The sequence below is a fragment of the Sus scrofa genome, chromosome 2 (assembly GCF_000003025.6).
Source record: "Sus scrofa isolate TJ Tabasco breed Duroc chromosome 2, Sscrofa11.1, whole genome shotgun sequence".
In the NCBI taxonomy this organism is placed as follows: domain Eukaryota; kingdom Metazoa; phylum Chordata; class Mammalia; order Artiodactyla; family Suidae; genus Sus; species Sus scrofa.
In genome coordinates this window covers 109,044,102-109,059,747 of record NC_010444.4, presented here as the reverse complement: position 1 = coordinate 109,059,747, position 15,646 = coordinate 109,044,102, and the positions used below count along the sequence as shown (strand labels likewise).

General features: G+C 34.1%; 1 protein-coding gene across 4 annotated transcripts; it reads left to right on the top strand.

The window, feature by feature from the left end:
* Positions 27–14,802, top strand: NUDT12 (nudix hydrolase 12). 4 transcript variants are annotated; one of them, XM_021084590.1, is made up of 7 exons: positions 27–356; positions 2,899–3,110; positions 3,634–4,223; positions 7,239–7,406; positions 8,487–8,600; positions 11,433–11,632; positions 12,425–14,802. In XM_021084590.1, exons 2-7 carry the CDS (start codon positions 2,905–2,907, stop codon positions 12,533–12,535), a joined length of 1,389 nt encoding a protein of 462 aa, XP_020940249.1. In that variant the 5' UTR covers positions 27–356; positions 2,899–2,904; the 3' UTR covers positions 12,536–14,802. The 4 variants fall into 4 exon arrangements, with proteins under 4 accessions (XP_020940249.1, XP_020940250.1, XP_020940252.1 ...); XM_021084591.1 differs by having other exon boundaries at positions 28–139; XM_021084593.1 differs by having other exon boundaries at positions 34–139; positions 2,903–3,110.

Here is a 15,646-nt window from a genome sequence, read left to right as displayed (position 1 = left end):
AAGTCGTGCGGGGACACCGGTGGCGGAGGGAGGGGTCGCCGGAAGTTCCAGAAGCTCCATCCGGCGCCAGGGAGAGTGAGTGTGTATTTTCCCGGTCTTTCGACTACATCAAGTTTTTTTCTACCCTGGTCGCATTTGGGTTAGTAACAGCTTCGGCGAGTTAGCCACTTCCAGTGCCCCTTCCGGAGCCGGTAACCAGTTCCCCGGTGCGCTTGGATCTCCGCGCTGTCTGGCCGGCTCTGCTGGATGGTGTGGCGCAGCCGCGCGCTGGGGTGCGGGTGCAGGCGCCACGGACTTTGCAGCCCAGGCTCACAGGAGGCGGCTGGAGACGCAGCCGATCCTGCGCAGTCTTTGAGGTGGGAAAAAAGAAGGGCTTCTCCTGGAGTTCTCTTGTGGCGGGTTGTCACTGCAGTGGCTTATGTTGCTGTTGTGGCGCGGGTTCGATCCCTGACCCAGGAACTTCCACGTACTGGGAGCAACAAAGTGCTGCTTCTTTGTGGTTTCATTTTATTTTTTAAAAAAATGTAATTTCACAGTAGTGGCAAGAAGATAAACTCTCAAGGCATTCGAATGTCTAGGAGAGATTGGAGAGACCATGCATGGGTGGTGCTTGGTCACACTTGGTCCATTAGACGGCCTCTTGAATGCCCAAGGACTAATAGTAGGTTATGTCAGGACAAAGCAGTATTTGAGGACTGCTCCGTCTCTTGAGCCATAACTCCATCATGAGCCCAGGTTATGCATTGGTAAATATGGATGTTGATTTGGTTAAAATCTAAGACCTTTAAAACCTAAGATTCTTTAAAATGACTTCTCAGAATAATCCATGTTCTTATCAGAAAGCAAGGGCAGCATTTAGCTCACTGAATTACTCATCCTGCCTTCAATTCCTTACCTTCAGGAGAACCAATGAGAAATGAAAAAAGTAAATCAAGAAGTAGAGCTGGACTTTAGACTGTTGTGTGCTCTTCTGGAATGAGTAAAGGTTCTATTTCTCAATGGCTTTTCTGCTGAGGAAGTGTTATGTTTTCCACTTCTTTTTCTCCTGCAAATACTGTATGTATAAGCATTGCAATGGGGTACTTTAGTGAATAATATAATGTTTTTAGAGGCCAGTTTTCCCTCACCCTGGAGTGAGTGTCCTGTGGAAAAGGTGAGGAAGTGACCATGACTTAAATATTTCTTAAAGTGAACCTAACTGAAGAACCTATATAATATGATTTCATTTCCACAGTTGAAGGACGAGGCATCTTCAAAAAGAAATCATACATGAGTCAGTATACAGCAGTGCAAAATAAAGTCCTGAAAAGTTGTAGCTTTTATTGTTCATAATATTTTTAAAGCATTTAGAAATCTTAATATGAACAGTGAGGTAAATTCTAAAGTAAATTAAAAGAAATAAAAAATTGTTTTCTTTACTCCAAATTAATTTGTGTATAGGTTTTCAATATTTTGTTTCCATTCCTGTAAGTAGTTCTGACTTATCTATAGGTAGCAGAAAGATATAAACAGGAAAGGTGAAAAGACACAAAATAAGAAAGTTAATCTCTAGCCCATTTTTTTTCTTTAACTTTTGTCATGCTACTCCTACTACAAAATTGATCAACCATATTGCAGTGTCAGAACCCTAGAGACAACTGCTGTCAAAAATTATGGATTATAACCTTTCTTTTTTTTAGCCTCAGTATCTTGGGCTCAGAATAGTAGAAGCCTAGTTAGAATTCCCAAATCTTTTCTTAATAGCTTTTCATGGGAAAAAAAATCATACCTTAAAAAAGTACTTTGAGAAGTTTATAGACAACTGAAATATGAACCATTTCCTCAAAAAAAAAAAAAAAAGCACCTCACTTTATGCCCTACAAATTTAATACACGATTGGGCAACATTAATTAAAAAACGTAGAGTAATTATTTTGTATACTTCTCCTTACTAAAGCAACAGTGGCAAAGCAGACAAAGGTAATGATTTAAAAAGCTTCTGCAATTCAAGGATAGACAAAGAGTCTCACAGAAGAATGTCCAAAAATAGAACCAAAATGTACGTTAATCTAATTTATGACAAGAATAATAATGCAAGGCAATGGGACAGAAATGGTAATTTCAACAATGATGCTTAGTCAAATGGATTACCTATTGGGATAAAAAAAAAGTATCCTGACCCCTACCTCACACCAGAATCAAAAATCAATCCCTGATGTATTGCAGAATTAGTTGTGCAAGGTAAAACAATAAATTGTTTTCATGTGAAACTCAGCTTTTGAATAATTAGCTATAGGATGATAATTTCCCTTAGAGGACAGACCTGTTTCTGATACCAAAGAATCTAAGAGAAGACTACTCGTCGTCTGTTAAAAACATCTGCCTTTATTTCCGTCTACTTTAACTCCCCTCAAGCCCTGATCCACACTGAAGTCCCTATGATCTATCTCAAATACCCCTTTGTCTTTGTAGTATCTGTTACCTGACTCCTTTTCAATGATTTTGCACCCTTCGACTGTATTACCAAAGTTCTTTATACATTATTTAATACACTCCCACGTGTTGAGTTATATTTAAAATTCTCAACAGATAACAATTTGAAATGTATGCTATGATGAGAGCTGACTACTAATTAACTTTTAAAACTTTTTTAAGGAGTATATTGTTTTAGGAATTCCCTCATGGCTCTGAGGGTTAAGGATCCAGCATTGTCACTGCTGTGGCTCTGATTACAGCTGTGAAACAGGTTTGATTCCTGGCCTAGGAGCTTCTATATATGGAGGGTGCAGCCAGAAAAAAAGAAGTACATTGTTTGAGAAACCATAACTAATGTTTTAATTATATTAGCATTGTAGTAATGTTGAATCTTTGAGAAAAAAATAAAAAACAATTTCAAATGAGTTTTTTTCCTGTTTTTAAGGAAGAAATGTCTTTTGTAAAAAGGAGTCCAAACCAAGAAATAATTTCCCAATTTCACCATTCAGCAGCAGAAGGGGATATTGCCAGATTAACATTAATACTCAGTCATTCTCCATCTCTTCTCAATGAAACTTCTGAAAATGGATGGACTGCTTTAATGTATGCTGCAAGGAATGGGCACCCAGATGCTGTCCAATTTCTACTCGAGAAAGGGTAAACATTTTAGGCTACTGGTTTAATTTCTGGATACATATTTTCTTTTAAATTTTTCTTATAGTCATAATTTTAACATTGGGCTTGTAAATACCTCATTGAATAGTCTTATTATATAGTAACAGCATAATTTCTAATTAAAAACTTAATTTTTATTGGGGAATTAGTTCTTCATATTTAATAGCAAAGAAACTTATGAGTTAATCTAATTTTTTCTCCAAAAAAGTAAATCTACCCATTATGACCACTAAAAACTCCTTGTAAAAATGTATTATCTCCTTATAGCACATAAAACTTACACTTTTTATTTTATAACCTTCCAGAAATTTTAAATACCCACTATCTCTAACTTTTAATCATTTATGATTATTTCTTTTAAACTTTCCATGAGTATGTTATGTGCTAAATGAAAAAATACATGTAATTATTAGAGGGGCTATCATGTACATCTTAAAATATCTTATTATAATAAATACTAAAGAAAATATTTCTCTCCTATTTTATTTTTTGCTTCCATCCATAGGTGTGACAGATCGATTGTAAATAAATCAAGACAGACTGCACTGGATATTGCTAAATTTTGGGGTTATAAGCATATAGCTAACTTACTAGCTAATGCTAAAGGTGGGAAGAAGCCTTGGTTCCTAACCAGTGAAGTGGAAGAATGTGAAAATTATTTTAGCAGGACACTACTAGACCGGAAAAGTGAAAAAAGAAATAATTCTAACTGGTTATTAGCAAAAGAAAGCCATCCAGCCACAGTTTATATCCTTTTCTCAGATTTAAATCCCTTGGTTACTCTAGGTGGCAATAAAGAAAGTTTCCAACAGCCAGAAGTCAGGCTTTGTCAGCTCAACTACACGGATATAAAGGATTATTTGGCTCAGCCTGAGAAGATCACCTTGATTTTCCTTGGAGTAGAACTCGAAATGAGAAAAGAGTTATTTAATTATGCTGGGGAAATCTCAAGAGAAGAAGAAGATGGGTTGGTTGCCTGGTTTGCTTTAGGTATAGATCCTGTTGCTGCTGAAGAATTTAAGCAAAGACATGAAAATTGTTATTTTCTTCATCCTCCAATGCCAGCTCTTCTGCAATTAAAAGAAAAAGAAGCTGGTAAGAAGAACACTGTTTACCTGTATTGGTAACAAACTGGCTTTTGGAACTGGATTAGAAGTGCATGTGTCCACAATTTCTAAGAGACACACTTTTTCTAGAAACTTCTAAAGGTTTTACCTTAGGGGACTACATTTCTGGGCAGTTATAGCAGTTTCAATCAGTTAGGATTAGTTTCCCCAGAATTAACCCTAGTGCATACTGGTGTCATTTGATTTTTTCGGTGAATGATTATTGACCACCTCCTATACATTGAGCATAATGCAAAGACCTTGACTGTTTCGCTTTGTTGTGTGCTTCTGGTTATGCCAGTTCATGTAGGGTCTTATATACCATGGTAAGAAATGAGGGGGTTTATTATAAATTCCATTTAAATGTTATAACTTGGCCTACATTTAAAAAAACAAAACTCATTTTGGCTTCTTTGTAGATCATGAATTGTAGGTAATTAAGTGTGGAAGTCAGGAGTCTTGTTAAGAGGAGATTAGAGATTTCAACAGCCTAAATAAGAGAGTACAGTAGCTTGGATTAGTCAGGTAGGGAGAAAGGGAGAGTTTGAGATGTTCTGAAGGTAGAACTGATAGGGCTTAATCATTAGGTTTAGACTCCTATTAGTAAGAGAGAGATGATAGTAACCTTGACTATAGCCTGAGTTGTTGGGTGATAACAGGAGAGATGGAGGAAAAGAGGTACATTCAAGATACATTCTGGAGAGAAAATCAGTGCTTGCTAATGGGATAAGTGTGGGTATATAATAATGAAGGAAAAGGTCAAAAATGGCTGCTAGGTTTGAGACTTTGGTGATTTGGTAGATAATTATACCATTTCTTGATTAAATAATGTATTGTGATGGGTAGAGCAAGGGTAGCAGGACAGACTTGAAGTATGTAAATCAAGATCTTAGTTTGGGGCATGTTAAGTTTCAGAAAAGGATAACAGATTCTGAAGAAAGAGGAGAAGAACCGAAACATTACCCATATGGGAGTCATCAACACAAAGGCAATATTTAAATCCTGGGTAACTAGTGAGATTACATAGAGAGTTGAGAGCAGGCACGAAAGAGAACCTCAGAATTGTATCTGAATCCCCCTAAATTTAGAGGTCAGATAGAAGGAGAGGAACCATAAAAGATGATACTGACAATGTGGCTATAACATAAGAAAAAAGGAAGGTAGGCTCATGGAAACCAAGAGAGGAAAGGATTTCTTGGAAGTAGTAGTAAAATCTGTTGAATGCTGCTGAGAATTTGAGTAGGAAGAAGACAAAGATTTTTTTTAAAGGATATTGGTTTGATTACATGAATATGTTGATGAATTTGAGAAGAGAAGTATCAGAGGGGTAGAAGGAATAGAAGGTGTAGCATGGTAGACTGAAGAGTTAACGGGAAGTGAGGGAGGGGTCACTGGCCTGTGTCCACCTTCCCGTAAGTGACGTTGTAGGCTCTCCCAGAGACTGCTTAGACACTCTTCCCCAAATCTGGAATGGTATGTTTTATCCTCCACATCTATGGGGAAAAATTACACTTTTTAGAAGAAGAAGATATTTTCTTCTCTTTGAAGCTGTATAGTTAAATTTCTTTTTTTCTTTTTAGGGCCGCTCCTGTGGCATATGGAAGTTCCCACGCTAGGGGTCAAATGAGAATTGCAGCTGCCGGCCTATATATACCACAGCCACAACATGAGATCTGAGCCGCATCTGCAGTCTACACCAGAGCTCACAGCAATGCCGGATCCTTAACCTGCACAAGGCCAGGGATTAAAATCACCTTCTCATTGATACTAGTTGGGTTCTTAACCCACTGAGCCACAATGGGAAATCCTGTAAATTTAATTTTAAGATCAAAAGGATCTTTTTTTTTTTTTTTAACTAGTAAGGAAACAGACCCTTTTACTCAACTGCTCTGTAACCTTACACAGATACTTAACCTCTGTCTGCCTCGGTTTCCTCCTCCCAAAAATGAGGATAATTAAAAGTATACCTATGTTAAAGGGTTGCTCTAAACATTAAATAAGATGATATATGTAAAGATTTTTGTATGGCATTTGGCACATACTGAGTACTCAGTAAATGTTAGCTTTTCTTATTGTGATGATACTGAAATAATGAAGATACCATAAGGTAAATTATATATTACAGTATAACATAGCAGGCAAATATTTAATCTGGCCACGTTCATTGAATTTTAGTGTTACATTTGTTATTTAAGGTGTATTAGTTCCATTCCCCCAGTTTAAAAGATTGTTATTGATGGTTATGATTATTTTTTTATTTCAAAATCCTTAGACCAAATAATGCATTTTAGGGGAGAGCAGGTTTGAGCAGGTTTAAGAAAGAGCAGGCATTTGAAATATAGCATTTCTACTCTTATTGCCCCAATTGTAATATTTTTGGTAACACCATATTAATTCTTTTTTGAAGTATCAGGGTAAAGGCTATGGACAAAGTAAATATTCTAAGATTCTATTAGACATTTTTGTCATATAGTTAATCTTGAAAGTTGTAAATAATTTTTTTTAATATTCTGTGTAGTTTCTAGTTAAAAACAGGATAAGTTCCATAGTGACAGGGACCAGTCTTGTCATAGTCACCAAGGAAAGCACAGGTGGGCCTAGAGTTTCCTAGTAATATTTCCTTTATGGTTCAAATCTAGGTTAGGAACTATCTTCATAGTTTATTTTGATAAATGTCACTACTTTAAAGTCACTATACACTGGAATCATGTATACCCAAAATTTACACATCACCTCTAGTAAAAGTGTAAGCTAATACAGTGTATATGGATGTTAGTACATGTATCTTATATGAGAGTTGTATTTTATTAGTCCAAATTGTCACTTGTAAAATTAAATCTTTAAAATACAGGTCATAAAAATAGGAATACTAAAATCCTTGACTGCACAGCTATTCAGAAAATACAGTGTACTTCTTCATTATGACTTAAGAATGTTTTACCTATATATTAATTTGTTTACAGTTTGTCACAGAATTAAAACTTTTTCTTTGCTTGTCTTATAGGGGTTGTAGCTCAAGCAAGATCTGTTCTTGCCTGGCACAGTCGATACAAGTTCTGCCCAACCTGTGGAAGCGCAACTAAAATTGAAGAAGGTGGCTATAAAAGAGTATGCTTAAAAGAAGACTGTCCTAGCCACCATGGTATTCACAATACATCATACCCAAGAGTTGGTAAGCCTTTTCTTTTACAGTGAAATCTAAACTATATGGAAATCTTAGTGAATAAGACATTCTGGAAAGACAAGATTTTGAGCTGCTGAGGAGTTTACTTTTTTATTAAAAGCATGTTTAATTTAACCATTGACTGTAAGTATTATAGTATTACATCCTTTGAGCACTTTTAAGTAAAAGGACATTGTACATAACTATCCACTTCTTAACTCTGAGTCAATCAGTATGAATTTGATGTCTAGAGATACATGATTTTAAAAGCCTACTCTCTGGGTCCACTTGGTCAAGAGAAAAAAGAAGCCCTGATAGTCCAGTGCCTGTATGTGGCATCATCACAGCAGTACAGCCTGGCGCTAGCTTCCCATTACTGCTAGGATCTGCTAATCCTTTCTTTCCTGCAAAATTGCTGCTTTCATTTGGCTGTGGCTTTGGAAATCTGATAAACCAGCCCTTTAAAACTGTGTGAAAAAAAGATAGACTTAGCAACACCTGATAAGGGTAAACTGTTTTCCCTGCTTAGGAGCCTTTTACATTTGATTACTGGTTCTCATTCATGATCTAGTAAGGCAAATTCACAAATTAGTGACTTTGGGAGAGATGAACTATGATTTAAATTAATGTTTACTTTTTTAATGGCTTAAACTTATCATGGAGCCATACTAACTTTTAAAAACATTTTGTTAAGGATTGGGATGGAAGGAAGAGGGAAATGTACTACATTTACCATGGTAAAATTTGAATTTTCTCCATACCACTCTATTACCTACTCAATCTTTTTTCTAATTAAAAATTAAGAATAAGCCAAGCATACCATAAATACGTAAGAAATGTTGCTGTATGTTGCTATTAAGATGAGAGAGAAGACAAAAATGATTTTTCTTTAGCTTCCATACATATGGTATTCAATTTCCCTGAAATACTCTGTCTTCAGGCAGAAAGAAGCCATCTCTTCTAAGTAGGTAAAAGTCTTGTTCTTATAGGAGGTACATGTTTTTATTATCCTACTAGGCAGTGACTCTTCATGATGAGTCTTAATTATTTTCTCCTGTCATTCATACATCTGACTTTATTTTTCAACAGATCCAGTAGTAATCATGCAAGTTATTCATCCAGATGGGACCAAATGTCTTTTAGGCAGGCAGAAAAGATTTCCCCCTGGCATGTTTACCTGTCTTGCTGGATTTATTGAACCTGGTAAGCCTTTTCTTAATAATTTTATAGTACCTTTCAATAACTTATAATTCCCAAGTAAAAACTGTGACATTTTGAGAAATAATCTTTGATAAATCACTTTACAAAACTAGGATATTTTTAAATTTTTTTTTCTTTTTTGTCCACCCCCACGGCATATGGAGGTTCTAGGGATTGAATCCAGAACTGCAGCAATGCCAGATCTTTAACCCACTGTGCCAGGCTGGGGATCCAACCAGCATCTTCACAGAGACAAGCCAGGTCATTAACCCACTGTGCCACAGAGGGAACTCCTTTTTGTGTATTTCAAATGGCATAATTTTTGTTTTTATTAGAATAATTTTGTCTGATTTAAAAATTCATTATTTGCTCTTTCCTGTAGCTTTCATATATTGCTCTTACCCTCATATATGCATGATTTATACCTCACTTCCTTTTGTACTAGATTCAGTTTTCACCTTTTCAAAGAGGGCTTCCCTGGTAGCCCCAAGTACATTAGTTAGCCCCATACCCCGCATTCACAGTCCCTGTTGTTCAGCCTGGTTTTTCCCTATGGCAACTGATCACCACCTAACATGGTATATATGTATTTATCTATATACCTACCTCTTTATTTATTATTTGCTGGTAACTAAAAGTAAATTCTGTAACGGCAACGACTTTATTTATTGCTGTATCCCAAACCCTTAGAGCATATGCCTTATATGTCATAGGAGTTCAGTAAATAAATATTTGTGGAGTAAATGAATGAATATATCCATTTAACACATGTTTAATCTCAACTTCTAATACTAACCTACATTGATAGATAATACTACTGCTAAACATACGTAGTGCCATACTCTGTTCCTAAGGCTTTCCATTTATTAAATCATATAATCCTCATACGACCTTATAAATTAGGTACTATTTCAGCAGTTTTATAGATGGGGGCGCTAAGGCACAGGGGCTAAATAACTTGCCCAAGATCAAACAGCCAGTAAATGATAGAGCAGAGATTCAAACCTGGGCAGTTTGGCTCTGAGTCCACAGTCTTAATAACTATGCTGCCTTTAGTAGTTCTAGGTCTTTTTTTTTAACTGCTGTGTAGCCTTCCAGTTATGAATATTCTGCAATTCATTTATCCATTCTAGTATTGGACATTTAGTTTATTTCAAAGCTCTTGCTATTACAAACAACACTGCAGTGAATATTCTTAAACTATTCCATGTACACATTTACAAAGAGTAATATCAGAATAATAATAGGGTATGTATCTGAGAGTAGGACTGCTCACTCATAGAATTTGAGCATCTTACCCTTTTCCACATAGAGCCTAATTGTTCTCTGAAGTGTTCCTGCCAACTTACACTCCCTCTGGAAGTACATGAAATGTTCTTTTATTCCATATATTCACCAAGTTAGGAATTTCAGGATTTTTATTTGCCATTCTAATGGATAAGAAATGGTATGTCATTGTAGTTTTAATTTTTATTGCACTGTTGATGGAGTATCTTTTTCAAATGTGTATTAGGCATCCACTATTTTTTCTCTGAAATTTACATGTTTATGTTCTTTGCCTGTTTTTGTTTTGGTTTTTTATCTTTCTTTTACAGATTTTAGGATTTTTAAAATATGTATTATATGCTTGTCTTTATTTAGTTATAGTCTTGAACATATTTTATGCCAGTCTACGAGTTGTCTTTTCACTGTATTTTTAATGAATAACTTTAACTTTAATATAAGAAATTACCAATCTATTTGAAATAGAAAGCTATATTTAAATAGCAAAATAGGAGTTTCTGTCGTGGCTCAGTGATTAACTGAGGTTGAGGGTTCGATCCCTGGCCTTGCTCAGTGGGTTAAGGATCTGGTGTTGCCCTGAGCTGTGGTATAGGTCGCAGACGCGGCTCGGATCTGGCATTGCTGTGGCTCTAGCGTAGGCGGGCAGCCACAGCTCCGATTAAACCCCTAGCCTGGGAACCTCCATATGCCGTGGGTGTAGCCCTAGAAAAGGCAAAAAGACAAAAATAAATAAATAAATAATAAATAAATAGCAAAATATTTTTAAACTTCCACATAAACTTAGAAACTATTCCCTTTATTCTAATTCTCAATTTCAACAAATCAGATTCCACATAAACTTAGAAACTATTCCCTTTATTCTAATTCTCAATTTCAACAAATCAGAAATATAAGGCAAATTTGTAGGTATCACTTATTTTATCTTAGTTGGGTCAACAGTTATCTAGAGAAAAATTACCATTAGAAAGAAAAAAATGTTCCTTCATCTTATGGTATTTGGGATCCAAGCCACGTCTGCGACCTACACCACAGTTCACAGCAACATCGGATCCCCGACCCACTGAGTGAGGCCAGGGATCAAACCTGCATCCTCATGGATACTGGTCAGATTTGTTTCCACTGCATCACAACAGGAACTCTCAGTTTTTAACTCTTTGGAAAAGAGTTATCTGCAATAATTATTTGACAACATAAAAAAAATCTCAAAATTTTAATGAGAAAAAGGTTAGATACATAAATAGTATAATCTATAAAATGCAGTGTTTAGCTAATAGTAAGTACATGCTGGATAGTTATAGATGTTATAATTCTTAAAATGACAAATTCAGACCTTTAAGAAATGAAAAGTTTCCTGGTGTTTTGATTCTGCATGTGGTCATATACTTTAGAAAATAATGTTTTTTGAATTCAAATCTAGTTTCAGGTTTCTGCTTTCTGATTCTTGGAATTGGATTTCTGTCCAAAGTGATTTCCAAATGTTTGAACCATTCAGAGCACAAAATGTCCAAGGTGTGTTCATCAGCTCCTTGTTCTTTTGCCCCATTTGATTAGGGGAGACAATAGAAGATGCTGTTCGGAGAGAAGTAGAAGAGGAAAGTGGAGTCAAAGTTGGCCATGTTCAGTATGTCTCTTGTCAACCATGGCCAATGCCCTCCTCCTTAATGATTGGTTGCTTAGCTGTGGCAGTGTCTACAGAAATTAAAGTTGACAAGAATGAAATAGAGGATGCCCGCTGGTTCACTAGAGAACAGGTAAAGTTCAATTTAATTTCCTTCTTCTATTGATTGTTCTCTGACTGTATTGGTTTGGGCATGTAGCAAGGATACATGTTTTCAGCAAGTTGAATGAACGGCTATGGCCCCCCTCATCATTCAGGTATTACAGTGTAATTTATAGCATTAAAACAAGTAGCTCAAAAAAAAAAATCAGTAAAAATGCTTAAAAGTTTTGAAAATTTTTTGTTCATTTTAAATGTACTTAACAAGACTGACAGAATTGTATAGCAAAGCTACACTCACAGAACTTTTTAAAACTCATCCTTCAGTAATATAATGAAAGATAAATTACTTGTCTGTGTTTTGCATAACCCAAAGTCTTTGTATAGGAAAGAGATAGGTACACTGTAATGGTGAAGACTTAAAATCCTTTATGACTTTGTCTACACACAATTTTATGTTCAACCTCAAAAAGTAGAAATTAGATTTTTTTTTAGGATTTTACAGAAATGATAAAAGAGAACTTTTTTCAAAAGTCAATTTTCACTTTAAAAATAAGTATGTAGCAAATGCTTTGCTTTTTCACGACCTTGTTTTTGTCAGGTAAAATGCCTTTCTGGAATATTTTAAATATTGATCACTAACTCATTGAAGCAACTAAGAATACTGTATTAAATTTTGCATGATGAATGTGGATATTGTTGCTTTCCACTACTGTTATTTACTGTAAAAGTCATTCCATTTTAGTTGAATTGTATATATATAAAAAAGGGTATTTAAGTATGACAGTTTTGAAATCCTAATACATTTTATTATGGTGTATTTTAGGTTGTGGATGTTCTGACCAAAGGGAAGCAACAGGCATTCTTTGTGCCACCAAGCCGAGCTATTGCACATCAATTAATCAAACACTGGATTGGAATGAACCCCAATCTCTAAATCAGATAATTAAACTTTGACTATGTCTAATTGATTTCTAATCCCACTTATTCCTCAAGTGAGATTATAAATGTTTAGTGCTCTTTAGAATGTCACAACACAGATACCATATTGGGTTTTTAAACTGTACCATCTATCTTAACTACAAAATTTATATTTTTATAAATTACAACATTGCCTCAGATTTTGTAAAATCTGACCATTCTCTGAACATTTTTTTTCGTTGTGCTCCACAATTTTATCTCACAAAACCATATTTCTAATACGAGAAAGCATACTGTAAAGAAATATGTTCAAAAAAAAAAAAACGTAAATCTAAACTCCAGCACCTCATGCAGGCATTAGACCATTCACTAAAATTCTTTTTTTTTTTTTTTTTTTTTGAGAATGAGATAAAATATTTTGCTGAATTTTGAGCTTGATTTTTGGTATTTTTGACATCATAAAGGTCCTTTTGGTTGTCAGTAGCTGATTTTTACTCATCTTCTCATTGTAATCCACTTTTTCTCCTTTTTCCACTGTTCTATCAGTGCTCCGTTACAGTGTTGCTACTAATCTGTTTTGATCAATATTAAGAATTTTCTTTTTTAACACTTTTCTTAGTCATCAGTATAACCATACCCTCAGGAAAGGAAAACATCAGTAAGAGCATGTCATTGTGTTTGGTACCCCCTTCTTAAACATAAAATTAATTAACATAATCTATTTGTTAACTGTACAAAGTTGTTCTTAAGATAAATCAGGATTCTCTGCTTTTTCACTGAAATTAAACATATTTGAAAAAATACTTTACAAAGGTCAGGTGTTAAATAAAATCCCAGAGAGATTTACTTATTTAATAAAAACAATGGCTTATGTCATTTTGTAATAAGGCATGTGTCTTCATTTGCAGAAAATTATATAATCATTACTAATAACTATTAAATTCAAATACAAATCCTAGTTTGGACCTTATTTCAACATATTCTGTGAAGCATTTATATAATAACTATATCTTAAAAATGAATCAGTAAAATTTTAGAGAAAGTAAATTGTAATTGTTCAAAACTTTGCAACATAGAACTGTCATTCTTGACAAGGCTGTTTTGAAATTGTTTAAAAGTTAATTTATAAATGTATAAATTTATGTACTTTGGCTCTTTACTATTATATGTTAGAACTGGAAGAGACCTTAAGGACAATATATGTAGTTCAATGCCCTTTTTTTAATAGATAAGGAAAATGAAATCCTGAAAGGTGAATTTAATTAATTTATCTATTAAAGATGAATCAATTAATTACTTGGTGAAAGTTACACAGTGACAGTTACTTATAATTGCTGATATGATTAATTGTAATAAAATAACAAAACAGTGTTTACTGTAGAAACTAGTACAGGATTCTCCCTCTAATAGGAAGTAGAAAGTATTACTGAAAGTATATCCAAAATAGGAGTTCCCCCTTTTGTACAGTGGATTAAGAATCTGACTACAGCTGCTGGGGTCTCTGAAGAGAGACCATCCCCAGCCAGCACAGCCAGTTAAAGGATCTGGCATTGTCACACACAACTATGACATAGGTCACATCTGCAGCTCATATTCAGTTCCTGGTCTGGGAACTTTCATATGCCATGTGTGCAGCTTTAAAAAAAAAAAAAAAAAAAAAGAGTATATGCAATATAAATTAAAACAGGGTGATATGAAGAATAAATTTACTTTACCAAATACTGCTAATTAAAATTTTAGATACTAAAATTCATTTAATAAGTTAATTTTTGTGGACAAAACTTTATTTTACTAATGAACAATGATTTTCTTAGTAATTGATGAAGGCTTATTGATGTCAGGACTTTAGACAAAATTAAATCTTACATAGGACATTTAGATACATAATCAGATTTGAACTACATACGTATACAGAAAATGAAGTGCCTTGATTAGTATGAAATATAATGACTCAATGTCCAATTTTATCCCAGATGTAATTTTAATACTTACAGACTCTAAGATTACATCAGAAAATTACAGGTTTTCACAATATTAGGTTGGTCAAGTAAAATGTAAACTTTCAACAAAATGTTGTTATAAATTTAGTTTTGGATATTTAATCCTGTACTCAGGGAAAATCAATATCTAAGTAAATTATTGTTTTAATAATTATTCTTAAATTGCTAAGAATAGTTACATGTAAATATAAGGAATAGCCAAGAAATGGTAGAGGTTCAAGTGCCATGACTGTATTCTAATGAAAATGAAGGTAATAATACATTAAAATATTTATCTGTTTTCTCTGTTGTGTGTTATGTGTGGTTTTTTAATATGTTTTAATAAGTAGCTTCCAAAAAATGGAAAAAGCCAAATCCAGTCATCTTCTCCTGTTAGAATTAATGATGTGTAAACAAAATATACGAAAGTCTTTTTAAAAGTTGCCATATTTGGAAGGCTTAAAGTTTTTGTTTAAATATTTTTTAACTTTCTAATCTTACAGCTTGGGGTCATATATATTTGTATATATACAGACACATGAAGCCATATGTATGTTTTTTATATATACACACAGACTTAATATATACACAAATATATAGAGTTCAATAATTTTTATCTTTAGATTTAAAGTTATATATCTAGTATAATGTCTATTTTTATTACTTGCCTAATATTACCAGTCTTTGCATTTTTAATTTTTCACTTGTTTACTATTTATGGAAGGACTAGAAAAATTAGAAGCACTCATATTTTATTTAGTTGGAAAAAAAATTGAGTAACTTTTTCAAAGATAAGGTTAGAAACAGATAAAGACAGAAAAGAATGGAGCAACCGAGGGTGAGACCATGAGAAGGAACGAGAAAGTTTAAGTTCATTAATAAGCCAAATAAATTTAATTTAATCTCACATAACCATAGACATCTGGTCCTAGAACAGTGTAGCTAATATGTATGTAGAAAAATACTAGATAGGGAAATCAATCAACATCACACACCACATTAACAACAGAAAAGTCAAAAACCACATGATCATCTCAATAGATGCATAAAAAGTATTTGACAAAAGTCCAACACCCATTCATGATAAAATCTCACCAAAATGGATATAGAAGGAACATACCTTAACATAATAAAAGCCATTTATGACA